Source organism: Seriola lalandi, unplaced genomic scaffold (genome assembly GCF_002814215.2).
Source record: "Seriola lalandi dorsalis isolate HSWRI2012SDOR001 ecotype SW California unplaced genomic scaffold, Sedor1 jcf7180002054609, whole genome shotgun sequence".
NCBI lineage: Eukaryota > Metazoa > Chordata > Actinopteri > Carangiformes > Carangidae > Seriola > Seriola lalandi.
In genome coordinates this window covers 403,058-420,561 of record NW_019525162.1, presented here as the reverse complement: position 1 = coordinate 420,561, position 17,504 = coordinate 403,058, and the positions used below count along the sequence as shown (strand labels likewise).

The following is a 17,504-nucleotide window of genomic DNA, read 5'->3' as shown; positions in this document are numbered from 1 at the left end:
CCTCCTCGTGTTGTACTTTACCTAGACAAAGATATGTATAAGATCTCATCAAAAAGAACTCATTTGATTGGTAGACAGTGTTTGTTTGTTATTAAAAGCAGAATCAAAGTCGCAATATCAGTGAATTAACATGGTTATATAGGAGCTTGTTAGGCAGCTGAGGTAAATGGGGGAGATTTGGGAAATAATCCCTCCTCAATCTGGACACCACAGCTGGCTGTCTCAAGCCTCTCCATCCATCCTGACACATACACACAAATTTGCACAAACGCACAAACACATGCCCAGCACTGAACTCCATGTTGCTGCCAACAGGGACACAGGGATGGGAATTGAAGGGGAACAGCAAAGAGTGTGGCGGTGTGTTTAATTGGGTTTTTCCAAATCCGTCTTAACCATGACACATGTACCTTCCACATGCTCTGGCATCACTTGGTTCACAGGTCACCCACCCAGAGGCAGCAACTTGAGAATCTCATCTTGCACACTTGCCAGCAGTGGGACAAGGTTCATGTCCCTATTCAGACTTCAACACTTTGACAGACTTTTGAAGAAAGTGCTGCTGAGGGGGATTAAGCAACTATCTATGCTGTCAGACTTTTGAAAGTCCTCTTATCTCTGTTTGCTACTGTTATTTTAGTGATGCCTGTAATTGTCATTTCTGGTTTCTGGTGATGCATGCTCTTAGTCTGCGGCTGCCTGTTAAATCTCTTTCTCCTGTGGTCGACTGGTAGCCAGATCGGCCAGGAAAGAAAAAAAAAAACAAAAAAAAAACATGCTGTCCTTGTCTACAGATTTAGAATCCAGAAGCATTGCTGATATGGCAGCTGCACTGTGGCAGGCAACAGAAGCCGGGGCTCCGATCAGATCATCAGGTCAGATGGCTGTAGTTAATGCAGAGGCTCAGAGTGTGGATGCAATACTCTCCAGCTCAATGCTCAAAGACAATTTTTCAGGCCTTTGTCAAAGCCCTCACAAGTCTTGAAGGGTTAGTGAGGCACCTTTTTCATTAAATTAACCGCTTCCTAAGAACTGTGGGCGCTGAACTAGTGAAATCCTCTTCTTGGTGTGAATCACATATTGGGCGGTGAATATCTCTGCCTGTCTAAACCGTTAGCTACTGACTCCAATATGTCATATTTATTTTGTAATTAAGCTTTTTTTCTTTGGTCTTTATTTTGACAAGTGACAGAATCTGAGCTGCCACATTGCTTATGGCAGTCCAGATGATTTAAGCACACCCCCTACTCCCCTACCCCATGCACCTTCCTTACAAATAGTTTACACACCCACAGGCATACGCAGGAACTCAAACACACACAAAAACATATTGCATGCAGTCTCACTCCTACTCCACTTTTCTGAATCAATCTCCTGGAAGTGACCCTATCTTTCCCTCTTCCATGTATTGTGTTGCTTTCCACCGTAGTGCTTATTGCTTTCTTTGATTAATCTTCCTCGTTGCCTTCCCTGCCACACTGGTCTGAGTCAGTAGACTTCCTGTTGGTTTTCAAAACAACTCTTCCTTCCTCCCATCTCCCCCCTTCCCCTGCTCCTCCCTCGTCTTCTATTCATCACTCCGCAGCCCATTTTACAGTATCTTTCTGTCTCCTTTCTCCATCCGTTTCTCTCGCTCCATTACCTTGCTCGTTCGTGTCCCCTTCATCTCACCCTCTGCCTGTCCAACCTCCTGACATGAATTCTTTTTACCCTCTTACTGTATCTCCCTCCTCTTCCCTGCATTTCCCCTCTTGCCATTCATCTTCAGGTCCTCTGTCCATCTCCCCCCCCCTCCCTCACCACCTCTCTGTCAGGCCGCAGCTCTCTCCCTCCTCTTCCTTCGTCTGGCAGTGGAGCGCCTCCACTCTTGCTGACAGTGCTGTTTGTGTGAACTGAGTGCTGAGCTTCACAGCCCCCTCGCCTCCCATTGCCTCTCCACCTCATCCTCCACCTCCCTCCCTTCTTTCCTCCTGCCTCCCACCTACATACCGCTCCAGGCGGGGGAATTAACCTTCCAGCCCTGGGCTGCTGGGCTTAATGACTGTCTGTGGGGCCGGCTACGACTACACAACCCAGCTGCTAACATCTGGGCCACACACACCCGCTTGCACCGCCTGTACACACACACACGCACACACTACACACAGAACGGATAGTGGACACTGGCACTGTGCAGTATGCAGTATGCACAACATAAGGTTACAGTCCATGAATTTGTGCCACTATGAGGCTGTGTGTCATTATCATTCTTTCTTTATTGCCTACTGCTCAAATGTGGGAGTCTCTCAGCACTCTTCTCACAGACAGTGGTTGGTCTATCATTACTGCATGGCTGACCCATAGTGGAACAACAGATGCAGCAGTACAACTGCTTTTGTGTTTATACTGAGCAAATAGCTCATACATATAGTCAACACAGAGCTGCACAGCACAAGCGTGGACCATCAGCAGATCAAATGAAAAATACATGTATGTGGAAAATAAACATGACCTTTAAGTTGTCTTGCTAGAAAAGCTTTCAGCATGTCCCATTGAGCAAATGGTGGTATTCTCCAGCCACCGTTCAGTTGGAAGTATATAATTGACAAAAGGGTTGTGGGAAGGGAGGGGGGAGGCAGTATTCAGGGGAAAAAAAAAATACTCCAAGGTTAAAAGTGAATTCTTTGGCCTGTCTCTGTGTCTGTCTCCATCTCTGCAGCAGAGCAGATAACCCCAGGAGTAGCCAGTATAGGAAATACAGTAATGTGGATACTCTATTCCATTCATTATGTATGAGCATAAATGTTACAAACTAGCAGCTGTGAAGACATCCATGTTGCATCTGTATCTGTGAGGGCTGCTCAGCTCCTTCCAAACCAGCACAGTGAAATGTTAAATAATGGGATCCATGAGTACTCCCACAGAAAGGCAGAATAGAGAGAAACTAAAGGCACGTTCCTCCGATTTTATTACTGGCTCACTGCGACTTTATCAAGATTTTATAGTTATTTATTAGATTCCACCGAAACAAAAGGTCCTACAACTTTTAAAATCATTTTTTTGTTGTTTGGCCTTAAAAGCATTAAAAATCCTTTGAATCCTTGGGGCAGCCATGACATTGTTTTGTTTTTCAGGTGACCCCCGTGTAACCACCTCCAACAGCACTAACTCATAAACACACCTTCCTTCATTCTTCAGTCTGTGCTACTGCCTCTCCCCATCTCTTTATCTGTTTGTCTCAGTCTTAGACTAAGGAGTGAGAGAAGGGGGAGTCCCATTGGCATTCTTTAACATCTCCGTGGCTCACTCGTGTTCAGAGAACCATCTGTAGATCAGGAAGACAAAAAGACGCTCCTGAGCCTTGGCGTCACTCAACAGGTAAGCACAGCTCTCTTTCTCTCATGCAAATCCACACACCTATTCAAAGATTCTTGGCTTTTTTAAGAGTGGAGGTACGCCCTTTCTGTGTGTGTGTGCGTGTGTGTATGTGAGTGTGTGTGTGTGTGTGTGTGCGCGCCTACCTTCCTCACTCTCTTTCTCTCTGTGCACCCTAGGCAGGCAGATGTGCTTGAGTTGGTGGAGGTTGAAAGATGTTTTTTGCCTCTCTGTCTCTCAACTTTTTCCTGGGGAGAGCGGGTTTGTGAATGTGTGTAGCGAAGTCGGAGTAATCCAGTAAACTTGAACACTTTGAGCTGAAGTGAGCGCAGACAAAGCACACACGAACGTCTAACTCTCTTTGAGCGCCTTGAAGTTGGTGCTGGACATGTCCATTGTCAAGCTGCTGCTTGAACTGCTGGACCACGCTGATATGATTTAGCCCGTCTTCCCCGGAGGCTGCGGTCTGTCCGGCCTGTATTTAGCACGGCAAGTCAGATCTTAATCAGGCTGATCAAGAACGGCATGTTTAAACGCACAGTTGGTGATTTGGATGTGATTAGATTTTTCTGATGATAATCTAATCTGCATCTTTAAGAAACCTTCTTTATCTGCAGTTCAGTGTTAAAGCAGTAATGGTTCACAACGCTGCCTCTATAATCTACAGTAATTGGACCCACAGGAAAGTGGAGAGATTGGTAAGAGGTTAGGTTGGTATTAAGATGTAGGACGACATGTGAATTGGGGGGCTGCGTGGAGGTTGAAACTTCATTTTCTGCACATTGACTGATTTCATGGGGTTTCACGTTAAATTGGTCTAGGATTGAGTGTATTGAGTCGTTTGATGATTTTATGAAAGACGCCATTAAAAATCTACCTGTTGGGGTCACGCTGAATGGTTCAGGTACCTCTAATGCCCTTTGCGGGGAGAGTGGCAGCCTTGTCCCTGAAAGCGAATCAAATTTCAAATCAAACTTTCTCATTTGCATTTGTAAGAAGCTGCTGAAGAACAAGGTAAAGAAAAAAAAATTAAAAGACTGTGCTGTAGTAAAATATGGGTCTTTCTGAAATTTGAGAATGGATTAAATTGCCATTCAGTCTTGTATTTATCCAATGTCACAGTTATTCCCAGATTTTTCATACATTGAATATAAACATGTATCTGTGAATTGACATTCTTACAACTGGCTGTATTTTCAAAGCAATTAAGGCAGTTGTTTGACTAGGTAATGGGAATGTGGGGAGGTCAGGCTGGCTGTGTCTGCTTTCATTAAGAGTCCGAATGAAAATGATGACTCATGAGGTCAGCAGCAACCTCTCTGTGTTGGCCAAACACTTCTCTTCTTGGACACAGGATAAATGTTGTTTGAACTCCAAATCCCAAATTCTGTCCTTTGTCATCGTCCTGCAGGCAAATGACAGAAATCCAGTTCTTCTTATCGAGAGATGGATATATTAAAATTCCTATGCATATGAGAAGAAATGTTAATATTCGGCAGGGTATAATGACTGTGTTTCTGTTTACCTACACGATGCATTAAAAGAGACAGGGATAAAGAGAAGACGGGAACTCTTAACCTCAGAAAGAGAATTTCTATTCATTGAAGAGGGAAGTAATTGCCCTTGTGTGTTCAAAGAGTATGCTGGGGGCTCTGAAATACACAAATGTTTTGAGAGTGAAAAAATAATTGAGTGTGAGTTAATTCTTATCAAAGCCTGTTGGAGTGCAACTAATCGACTGAGGGGAGATGCGTCAAAGAGCTGTTGCCTTCAATTCATTTTGTCTATTCAGATGAGAAAATATTTAGTTTTCAATTAAGTAAATCACTATTATTTGTTCCACTCCTCCAGCAGATAAATTGAAGTGATTACAAACTGACTTGAAATCCACAGAGGGCTCTTCCTGGTCAAATAAGGGAGAGTGTTGGATGCAGCGGGCACAGACCCACAGCACTGCCTACAGTCTTTATTCTGAACGGTTCTTTTCTCAACATTCACAATGAAAACATGCCGTGATCCTGACAGTATCACACTAACATACTCTTCTTATGTGTATTCAGAAAAACAAATACATAGTTGTTATTGAGAGGGATTTTGACCCAATTTTCTTACATGTTTGAACCTATTTATTCACCAATTCCTCATCTCTAAACAGCAAAATAGTTCATCTCACCCTAACCCATACAAGCCATATATTCTCTGATCTCCCATCCTTAATATTAAGGTATTATTTACATTAGTCAACCAGCAAACAGTATTATCATCACAAATAAATATACTGTCATGGTATTGTACGGTCATGCAACTAAAACGGAGGCAAAGTTGTCTGTTAGCCCTTTTTAAGGACGTACAAGAGATATTTGTTGTATATACTGTCTCTGCTTTGTTCTTAACTCCCTCAGCCGATCATGTAAGAGAAGCCCGAAGAAATGCAGAAAGAAGCCACAGAGGTCTTTGTAACAACTAATCACAAATTCAGATGTACAGTTCTGAGAGAACTGAGCTAACAATAGTCTACCTAGCTACACAGTTCCTCTGCATGTACGTCCCATCTAAAACACAAACTACCAAAACTGATTTTGTAACCATTAACATTGTGATTAGACTGTCTGATTTTAAAAAGTCTGCTTTGAAATCACATGCAAAATAGCGTGTAATATTGCAAACAACCGACGTTATGTCAGAAAATCAAAATTTGAAAATAAACAAGAAACATAAAAAGACAATTTTTGAATCGATAGCTTCGTGTACTACACTGCAACACTGGAGTTAATACAGATGCATCTGAAAAGCATATGCCTATACTATAGTCGTATTGTAGGGGGTGTGGTGTTTATGTTGACGCATATTGCATGTTTTTTTTTTTTCTTCCTTGTTCCAGGATTGCCGCAGGTCAGGTGTCAGTGGTGACATGGACTTCTTGTCAGCATGGATTGTGTCTCCTTCAGCACTACCCTTTCTCTGTCTCATCTGGGGTAAGAGGATCAAATGTCACATGGACCTATCATTGCAGTAACTGTAGCCTTTTCAGGTCTCATTCATGTTGAGGTCATTCAGCTGAGCAGTTCAACCTTAACGTTATTGAAGGCTAAAATGAATTTTCAGTAACGCATAATAGCTTTAATAGGTTTACAGTGATGGATGTGCTGTAAATATAAGTCAGTTAAATGCACCCGGTTAATCTCATACTGATCTCTTAATCTTATACTGTGAAAATCGCATTTAAGGTACTGAACTGCCTTACTGTGGCATCTACATATGAATCTGTTTTCATGTTTGTTTTCTCAGCATCTGTGCAAATCAGACATCAGCTAGCAAATCAAGGTGCTGAACAGGACCAACTGTTCACATCATGGCTGTTTCCGTCCTCTGCTGTTATTGCTTAGTCAAATAGGAAACCAGCAGCTGCAATCTTTTTCACCCACTTTTGTTGCGTGAGCATTCTTCCTATGAACAGGACCTCAGGTAGAAAGGAACATTTTGTTAATTGGTTTATTCGTGGCGAAGTGGAAACTCAAGGTTTCTTAGGGTATTAGTGTTTCACGCAAATAACATGCTCTGAATACTGCCTCAGCTGTAGTATGGCCAGTAGGGTTACTCCAATGCAACCATTGTGACTGTTCTAATGGGGTTGTTGTTTTGTACAGTTTAGCTCAAGGTGAATCTGTCCAAGGAGAGTGGGAGTATAGCGAACACCTATTTTCACCTATGAGTAGTAATTTAGAAAATAAGTCACACCAACATAATTTCACTTTTGCTACTGAGTACTATGCTCACTGTATTTCCTCACTAGTTTCCATGGTGATTACTACAAGAATTTCTAGTTCAGAAAACTTAAGTTATCTGACAATGCAGTGGAAAACACGATACTAATATACTACCTTATGACTGGGGAGGAGGATTTAGCAATAAACAAACCTTTTCATCAAAAGACATCTTTACTGGTATATGATGGTATATGAGGTGGCTGCTGTAGTAAGTGGCAAAGTGGTAAAAGATTGTCTGGAAAGAATCTGCTACTCTTAAACAACATATTCATCTTAAAAAGTAAGAGTGAATGTGGAAATAAGAATTGAGAAGCAAAGTGCATACTAATTGTAGGCATCCACTCCTGAATAAGGAATGGTGATCAATATTTCACGGCAGATATTTGACATGCAATAGCAGGAAAGCGCAGGTGTAATTAATAACATGAATTAATGATGGCTGCAGTCCATTTAGTTCCAACACCACGGTGTCGTACATGCGTGCTTTCTGGCATGGCTTACTCGGGCACTCAAATGCGTCATTATTACCTACACTTGTGCAGGTGAAAATGTGAATCAGTCACTTCATACAGGCCTGTTTCCCCTCTTCCTTTAAAGCTGTAGTAATTTGTATTTTTATGTCAATACTGGGTCAAAAATGCTCACTGTGACAAACTTACAAAGGCTTTCCACCTGTCTCCGAAATTCACCTTAGTCTTATAGAGCGTTTTAAGCATCTTTTACTGTAGTTCATTATTTTGGTTTTATGCCTGCTTTACTGTTTTGGTTTAGTATCACTGCTGTCATCAACCTCATTTCCAGGTTTCCAGTTGCAGAAGGCAGCTGCTGTCAGCGAAAAATAAGAAATAAAAATAAATCCCTTCTCAGCACCTAAAGACACACAGAAAATCAGTGACTTATTGTAACATTTAGCAGCTAAAGAGCAACTTTTTCCCCCAGGAGTTGGTGGAGTCCAAAACAGAGCAAAACGAAGAGTGAATATTGGACTTACATCTGCTCCAGAAACATTACTCCAAATGAATACTAATGTTGTTCCGTGTTTGCTGGACGTGCAGGGCAATTGCCTGTTAAAACATTCGCTATATCAAATTTAGAGGGTGATTATATTATAAGTCAGTGTTGTGTTTACAGTTTGTTCTGCTGCCCCCAAAATGGCCAAAAAATAATGAATATTAATAGCTGAACACCACGGTCGCAAGTGGCAGAAATACAGGATGATGGGCGTTGATGTTAATGGAACATTGAAATCCCAACTGACTCAGTTGGTCCAAAGACATACACATTATCATTAGGCAGCCCTACTGAGATTTAAGCATATGGTGGATTCAGACCTCAAGCAAGAAATAGCAAACATTATTAACTTGTTTAATTTAGTGCTTAAACCATTAAAATGTTTATCTGTGATATGCTAAAATGCTGCGTAACAGTAGCAGAAGTAGAGAAGAGTCATTAAGTAAAACTAACCCAGTAATACCAGTTACACAACAGAATCTAAAGTTTGCTAACATTAGCTAACCATAGGCACCATAAGCTACTAGGTAGGCTAAAACTGTAGCAGCAAAACACCTGAATGTAATGAGTAATGGTTCGATTTACTGATTAGGAATTCAACTGGTTAAAAGAGCAAGATTGTGTTATTTCATCATCTAAAAGTTAAATACTCTCACTCACTTTCGGACATGAAAAGTCTTATCACATTATATTTTAATATGGCATTTAGTATTTCTGTATCTCAGAATAATACGGCATAATCCTATTTTAGCAGCCACTATAGATCACTGTTGAGTATTCATTTATGTAAACTGTATGCAAATGTGCTCCAGTGTTTGGTTGTTTGTATGCATCCTCTGTAATGGCCAATCTTGCCCTTCATATTTGACGTGAGGTGACTGGTTCAGCCTTGATCCGAGAGCTCTGCCTCTCACTCATGTTGTCAGACACAACAGAGCATACACTTCACAAACAACTTGGTCATTGCTTCAATGAAGGTCAAGATTCAAACAGCCTTGCTGAATCAGGCTTGCTTCTCTGTGGGGCATTGTTTAAATGAGATTCACACTTAGATATTAGGCACTAATTGGAGTATGCAGTTGCATTTGGCTCCTTGAACTGAATTTATTCATAAACCCCTATGTATAATAATCATATAATCCTAGCCCCAGTGTTAGAAGCTCATAGGTGGTCTGCTGTAAGGTTACCTTCCTGACTCAAGCGCTTCGCACCACAGATGTCACCTAAGAGCCTGGCTGAAGGATGGCCAACCCCACCTATGACAAACAAGGGGGATTAAAGTGATAATCATTACTCTTCCCAGGAGGAATTAGCTGGTAGGACATCGACATTGAAGAAAAACCGCAGGTGAAAGAGGTCTCTGATACCCCATGCTTTTTTCCTCCCAGTACCCTATCTGCATAGCCGAGGGGGGATTTAATTCACAGTAATTACTTTATTGACTCATTTCAGGGCCGTATCACTGCAGTTTCCCATCAATAAAACATATGCCAGGATGAATAATGTGGCCAGACACAATGGGGTGACTTCTCAGACAAAAGACACAAGCCTGCATCCCTGTGGTGTATGTTTATGTCATGCTCCCTCTACTCCTTTTATTTCCTCTCTAACACTCCTCACACATATCCACCTCTTGTTCCTGTCCACCTCTTTACATTAAATCCAATCACATCCCTTTCCTGCTCTATGATTCCACTCCAGCTGCTTTCCTCCTTCTCCTTTTATGTCTCCAGGCACACAGGCCCAGCAGGCCTTCAGGATTGAGCCCAGGAACCTCACTGTGCGGATGGGAGCCACAGCTGTGTTGAGGTGTGAGGTGCTGCGGGCCTCAGGGACTGTGCAGTGGGTGAAAGATGGCCTCCTCCTGGGACCTCAGAGAAGCCTGCCAGGCTTTCCACGCTACAGCATGATTGGAAACCCCAAGAGAGGTAAACAGGGATACTCACAGAATATGGTCTATGGCCAGGAAGTTTATGGGTTTGGTAAAGAATAAAAAAAAAATGTCATAAAAACAATCAACTCAGAAGATCCAGTTGAGTGGAAAAAGATAAATAACGCCAGTCAAGAAGCTGTGTAGGCCAGAGCATGAAAGGGTAACTGAAAGTATTGTGTATCAAAGAAAATAACACAATAACAGATGGCAGTATTAAATTAATCCTATATACTTTATTATTTTTTATCCTATATATATTATTTATTTTCTTGTTACATATTTCATATGCTTTTAATTATAAGTGCAGCTGACAGTTCAGGAAGCATCCAACAGTCCAGCTTGATGTTGGCTACTCTAAAAGTAAATGAGATGATGTTGTTGCTATCGCTTCAAAGTGCTGTAATAAAGCAACACAGACATTACAGGAACCTTATGGCACACATGCTCTCTATACGGGAAGCATCTGGGACGGAGGAGGTGATGTGATTGTCAACAGCCTCTCACACATCCCACTGTCACTCACGTATAAAGACAAAAAAAAAAAAGAAATTAAAGCAACAGAGTGTCAGCAAATCAGTGAAATGTGGCAGGAAATAAAATGTGTTGCAGAATCTGCACCACAGTCTATAAAAAGTAATAGCCAATTAGAAGGCAATCCCGAGTAAGAGAAGAGCATCTGTTCATGATCAGCCCGCAACTAGACAAGCCGCACTTCACTGTTGCACAGTGTGGGAGACTGCCAGTGACACACGAACACTGAGAGACGCATAGATACCCATGCCCACACTGTTCATTCTTATTAATGCTGAGAGTTAATATATAGAAACTAAAGTATTGTTTGTCAGTTGATTAGTTGTCAGTGAGCAAATTACAATAAGCATTATAGCAGGTACAGGATCGGAAAAAAAATCTTGCATCTTTTAACATCAGTAACAAAAAAATCAGAACATGTACACCAGAACCACAAACACAAACCAGCTTTTCAAACACTCAAGAACACACTCGGGGATAAAATATCCAGGAAAAGAAACGGCAAACTGCAGACTGATGTATGCAATCACTTAACACTGCACAGAAATAGCTAAATCATTTAAGATGACACTTGACTGCACTTGTTACTCCACCAGTTTTCCACTGATTGTCACCATCAGCGATATTTATTGATGCTTAAAAAAGCCTGAAATCACACATACACACGCACAGGAGACGCCATTACTGATTCCAACATATACTTACAGTAGATGTAGCACCCTTGGTTTCCCTAAGCTGCTGCAGTAATGTAAATGTGTATCGACATGAGAGTAGATGTAGAATTTCAAGCATTTGTAAAGACAAACACACACAGAACAGTAGAAAAACAGCTTCAAGGCACCAATAAGGGAGTTTTTCTTAATTTATTTATAGTAATTGATCCACCAGGTATAATTCAGTTGTAGTACATGGCATGTTGCCAGTAAATCGGGCAAAACGTAATTATGAATGAACATTCATGAAGACAATGTTCACATGACATCATATATACTGCAACTATCTTAGCTTTCTTAACCAATATCAAGTATGTATATAGTGATAAACCATAGTCACACATGAATATTATCTCAGCCATTTGCTGGGATTTCTTCTATGTGTTATGTTGGTGGTAAGTTTTTATTAATAAATCGTCTAAGCTTTGGAAAAGTATTTAATTATTCTTTACCCTTAATTTAATACTGAACAGAGCCAGAAAAAGATGTGCTAAAGACCACTCACCTGGCTCACACCTGTCAAGCTGTGTGAATACTTTTGCTCTTTTTTTAAAAATTTTTTATTTTTAGAAATAATGAAGCCTTAGTAGAGCATACTTTGTATTGAATCGGTTTATACCAGTTATAATGACGTAGCACTAAACATATGACGATATAATGTACAGTAAGATAATACCCGGTTTTCAAGTTACAAAACACAAGTGAGAGGAACTATATTGATTGAAGTTGGATGACTGAATGAGGCAAAGAAGTTGTCTAAATGAAGATCAGCAACTGACACTGGTTAGTTTTCACTTTCCCTTTCCGTTAGGATTGACCTTTCCCAAATAGCCTATGTAACAATATATATTCTCAGCTTTAAGGACAAAACACTAATTCAGATTTGCAGAGAGGAGAACATACTCTGCTGCAGACATAATGGCTATGTAGATATACTATATACCAAAATTTTGAAATAAATACAGGGTAATGGACAAGTAAGCAAATCACGTTGCAGCCATCCACCATCTCCCCTACCATAAATACACACTCTCTGCAACTTGATTGCACTATTTGTGAGTAATTTCAGGAAAGAGGAATATGATTAATAACTTCAATGTCTCTCTCTCTGTGCGCTCAATGATAACTTGGATGTGAAAATTGCTTCTGGTTGGTGTTAATTATCTTGCCAGCTTACTTGACACATGCATTTTTAGGCCTGGGTGGTTGTCAGACCAAGATACTATTTTGCACATGTTAGTAGGCTGTGAGCCAGAGAATCAGGAGCTGGAAAACCAACACTGAACATCATCTAATCCCCACAGGTTATGGCAATGCATCAAACAAATCAAGCCCTGTTGGCAGGGCCCATCTCAGAAGAGAGATACAGAGAGAAGGACTCTGCCTGGCATCAATTAATAGACAGTTTATTCAGTCTGCGTTGTGAATCCGCGATTGGATTTCATTTACCATACTGGAAATTCATGCTGAAACAAAATGTGTCTGCTATGAGTGTAGACAACCACTTGCATGTCAGTGCAAATGCCTGCAGCAGGAGGTTCTCAGCAAGTGAGATGTTTTCATTCCACGGAAATAAGAAAATAGTCTATTTTTAACCAAATCAAACACACAAACATCAGTAGCAGAGTATATTACTGTACTGAATCAAAATGCCAGGTTGTCAATATACAAATTGCTTTGATTGTTAATTTTCCCATTTCCAAAGTTGAAAATTGCCAAAATTCAGACACTCTGAAATCAACACAGATGAGAAAGTACCTACAGGAGGTACCTATTATTAATATTCAGGTGTGTGAACAAGAAAACTACATGAACCCCTCCTCTACATGTATTCAGTGTGCACATCCTTATTACAGCATAATGTGTAACACAAATAATTGATCTCTCCATCTCTATTCCAGGACAGTATCATCTTCAGATTGAAAAGGCCCAACTGGAAGATGACGCCACCTATGAATGTCAAGCGGGCCAGTCAGAGAGCAGTCACGCACTCGTTTCCAACACAGCCTGGGTCAACGTGTTAAGTGAGCAAAACCCTGGAGTTTGTTCCACAGAGGGGATGTGGGGGCTTATAAACATGTACTTTTTTTGCCAGAATGATGAAATAATGTATGTAATAAGGCACAGTGAGTGTCCTCAGCACTTCAGTAATATGCACAACCTCTTGACCGGTAATCAGCATATAAAGAGCTGTTAAATATTCATTTCTATTGATAAAGAGCTTTAATTTGCTTAAGATAAGGCAGTTGCATTTGAAGCAGGGCCCTTGTTACAGTAGAACTCAGTGCTTTCCTTCAAATGCAAATCATATTTGATGCACGTATGGACCATGAAGAAAGTCGTAATTTTTTGTAACTTTTCAAACATTTATTTCTTTAACAAGTACTATGCCATCCCTGCATGTTCCAGCAGCTCCATGGCTTTACACAGCAGCTGCACAATATAAAGTATCAGTACAGCCTGGATTCCCTGGCAAGCCTCAGGGCGATCCATGTCTCTCCCTTGCACAGGAATAAATTATAACAGGAGTGATTGAAAAGTTCCTACTCAGACATGGGGTGGAATAGATGTAATTGTGCAACTACATTAGACCACCTGTTGTCACTCTATAACAACCAGTATCTCTCTCTCCCTATCCCTCTTGCTTGTGGGAGCGAGCCCATATGTGGCAAGGAAAGGACTCTAAAAGAACCTTTCTTCTCCAGGCGCAGTTCATTTACTTACATCCCCCTCCCCATTCTCTCCATTGCACAATTTCTCCCTCTCTTCCTCGCCTTCAAGCTTTCTCTTTGGTGACCATGGAGAGGGATTTTTTTTTTTTTTTTTTTTTGTGGTGGTGGTGGTGGTGAGGGGGGGTTGCCGTGGCAATTCTAGCGGCCTCTCTCTCCTCTGGGAAGAGAGCAGGTTTTTCTGACATCAATGGGCTGGTAGGAGGGATGGCGGGTGGTGTGGGATAGGAAGGGGCATAGACTGCAGACGTCTCCTCTGAAAGGCTGCGCTCTGTTCTACACTGCAGCAGTCTCAGGTCCTACAGCAGGCCTACACCTGCAGCCACAGCAGGCTTGACTCCCACATTTATTACCTCTGAAATGCCTATTGCATGTGCGCCCACATGCACAAAGTCAACACAGTTGCCTGTGGCTTTGTCGAAAAGGTCAAATTGTGTGGGAATAATGTTCGTGTTACGTCAGGGTTTAGTGGTAGTTGCATTTAGCATGACTGAAACCTACTGCTGCCCTGTGCTGTTGACATGCTCAGATCTGAATCCTCCCCACACATCACAGCCGGTGTTTCTGTTCAGCGTCTTGGGAACACTTTACAGCTGTTGACAGTGTAAGATGAACAGTTGCAGCTGTACAGTTGCAAAGGGCAAAGAGTGAAGCGACTGATTTAAAAAAGCACATTGCAACCTTGGTCCTAAAGGGTCATTTGTTCCACCCCACCAACTCAACTGATTCAAAATACGTGACTAATCTGGGGCTTGATAATGAGCTGATGAATTCAATCTCCTGTTAGTGCTGAACTGGGACTGGAAACTGTGCATCCTTTTGAAGAGCACTGTCTCTGATGAGTTCCCCACGGACTTCTCCATCACTGAACTACAGCTCCCAAGGCCCCACACCCCTGGCCAGTCAACCATGGGCATATCCCATCAAGCCCTGCATCAAATCAAAACACTATAAACTCTTTATGAGGAGATACAGTGGGGGGGGGGGTAGAGGGGGGAGGAATGCGAAAACAAAACAGAGATTGCTGGTCGTATAATTGGATTCTTGGGTCAGAGGGAGTGGTATAATGACTGGCTAATTCAAGATGGATCACCACAGGCAGTAAATAGCAGGGATGGAGGCAAAAATGTCAATAAGCCCCATCCATGAGCTTACAAAGAGATGCTTTCAAGACATTTCCATTGGTGCAACATAACTCCTGTGTGTTTTTGCCTTCCTGCAGGGCTTAGATAGGGGATTACCGCAATAGGCAGATCAAGTGGCACTGAGTAATCCATGACAATAACAACCTCTACCCCCTCTGCTGAAACCCCCTCCTCTGCTAAAACTTACCCCGCACTGTGCCCGTCACATACCTGACACATCCTGTGTCTCGGTTTATACCATTAGCCTTAGCATTTAATCCTGTTAATGAACAACTCTCTCCCTCACTGCATTGCATGCCTGTACAGATGCCTCCTGCAAATGTTCAAAACAGTTATTTGATGTGTTCTGGTTTTAGACTGTGTTACTCATTCAGTTGCCATAGTTGGGTCTTACAGAGATATGTGTGTGTGTGTGTGTGTGTGTGTGTCTGTGTGCGCGCACGAGTGTGCCCATGTGTGTAAGCTTATTATCAGTGTTGGTTGGAGGTTAGAGGACATTTTAGGAACCAAGGCTATGGTGAGGTTTTGCGGTAGCTAATGAGTTTAGCACTTGAAGAGTATATAATGAGCCTTCATTTTATGATTCCCTGTTATGAATAATGGAACAACTTATAAATGGGGGCACAAGCAACGTAGAACATGGTGACTTTATTCATCTTCGTTCACAAAAAGTTCTGACAGTTGCCCAAGATATAACCCCATCAGAGGACGGAGTGTTATACACTGGTGTGACGGTGCGCATATTACACCGCCAGACTGATGTTACTGTGTCAGGGTCTTTACAATTAGCGTGGGGGAAGTTCTGCTAAACAGTGAAATGAGACAGTGCTTTTAATTCTGTTTTGAATCTATCATTAAGGTCAATTGAGTCAGTTCAGACCTTGGTTGTGTAAAATAGCTTCTGTAAATGGTCATTTGGGAGATGAATTCTGATTAATACGAATTGAACTGTTTTGTAATGGACCCAAAACCAAAGGTAAGAGAGACATTAGGGGTGGGACAAGGAGGAGGTGTGTGTGTGTGTGTGTGTGTGTGTGTGTGGGTCGGTGAGGAATGATTGTGAGGGGTGGGGGGTCTTATTTCTGTCCTAGACACCTGCTCCACTTCTCCCCCAGAACAGAGGAGACACAGAAGGGAAGGGAGAGACAGAAGAGGAAGGCTGAAAAAGAGCACTGTTTCTCAGGCTTTCATTGCCAGAGATCACACACCTGAGACCTACGTGTGTGTGTGTGTGTGTGTGTGTGTGTGTGTGTGTGTGTGTGTGTGTGTGAGAGAGAGACAGAGAGTGTGTGAATGAGTGAATGTGTGGGTTTTTATGCATGAGAAGAAATGCAATGTGTGCAAGTACATATGCCTGCATGTGCGGTTTCAGCCAATCGGTCTTTGTCTTCCACAGATAAAACTGATGAGTTGTGTCTGTCTGGTGTTGAGAAGTCTGACCTTCTGGTCTCCATTATTTTTTTTAATTCAGCATAATACGCTTTTTAGAGACTGTTTATCCTTTGGGCCTTCTCTGATATTTTTGCAGAGAATCAGCTAGGTACCACATGTTAGACTGTGCACACACGGACGCCTGTTTTTAGAGTGAAGTGAAATGAACGTAGCTTGTCTGCACATTCACTCACCTGCGTCTGTGTTTTTGTGCGTGCAAATCTGCATGCACTGTAGACATTTATGTAGAGTTTATCTTTGGGTGTTTGTGTGTAAGGGAGAAAAAGAGAGTGTGTGCATCTGTATGTGAATGAGAGAGAAAGATAGGTGGAAAAAGCTGCTTATGCATATTGATGTGTGTCTGCTAATCTGCTTCTTATCTGCCTTATCCATCCATCCGTCTGTATTTGTCTAATGAATCGAATTTTGCAGCTCACTGTTTCTCATCTGAACGGCAGGAGCAAGTCTTTGCCTATCTATTTTTGTGTTCATATATGTGCCTTAATAAGAGAGATGGAGCTCGGAAGCAGAGGAGGAGAAACAGACAGGGAGACAAAATGAAAAAGCCGACAGGCAAGTAGACAAAGAAGGGCAGAAAGAGTTAATTAAGAGAACAGCGTGTTTGCTGTCTGTTCTTTCCTCTGAGTGCACGTCTAGTAAATTGAACATAATATGTGTTTTGTTGTTGTCCACATGTTGAATCATATTTGTACAAATATGTATGCGCATCTAAGTTCAACCTGATTTGGCTGATTGGGTCACTTTCTTGCCTTAGTGGACATGATGGATGATTGGCTGTAATTCCCAGTCCAAGCTGGAACACACCTTCCCCTGCTCTTCTGCAGTTTAACTGCAGTGGTCAAGAAGGATAGTGTGGGGATGGGTTGGAG

General features: G+C 41.8%; 1 protein-coding gene across 1 annotated transcript in view; it reads left to right on the top strand.

Moving 5' to 3' along the window:
* Window positions 1-6,265: 6,265 nt before the first annotated feature.
* The window catches only part of nphs1 (NPHS1 adhesion molecule, nephrin), a 36,613-nt gene continuing 25,374 nt past the window's right edge, over window positions 6,266-17,504 (top strand). Inside the window, exons 1-3 of the mRNA XM_087177557.1 lie at window positions 6,266-6,329; window positions 9,866-10,060; window positions 13,211-13,333. Coding sequence (XP_087033683.1) covers window positions 6,266-6,329; window positions 9,866-10,060; window positions 13,211-13,333 — 382 coding nt within the window. The remainder of the gene's footprint in view (window positions 6,330-9,865; window positions 10,061-13,210; window positions 13,334-17,504) is intronic.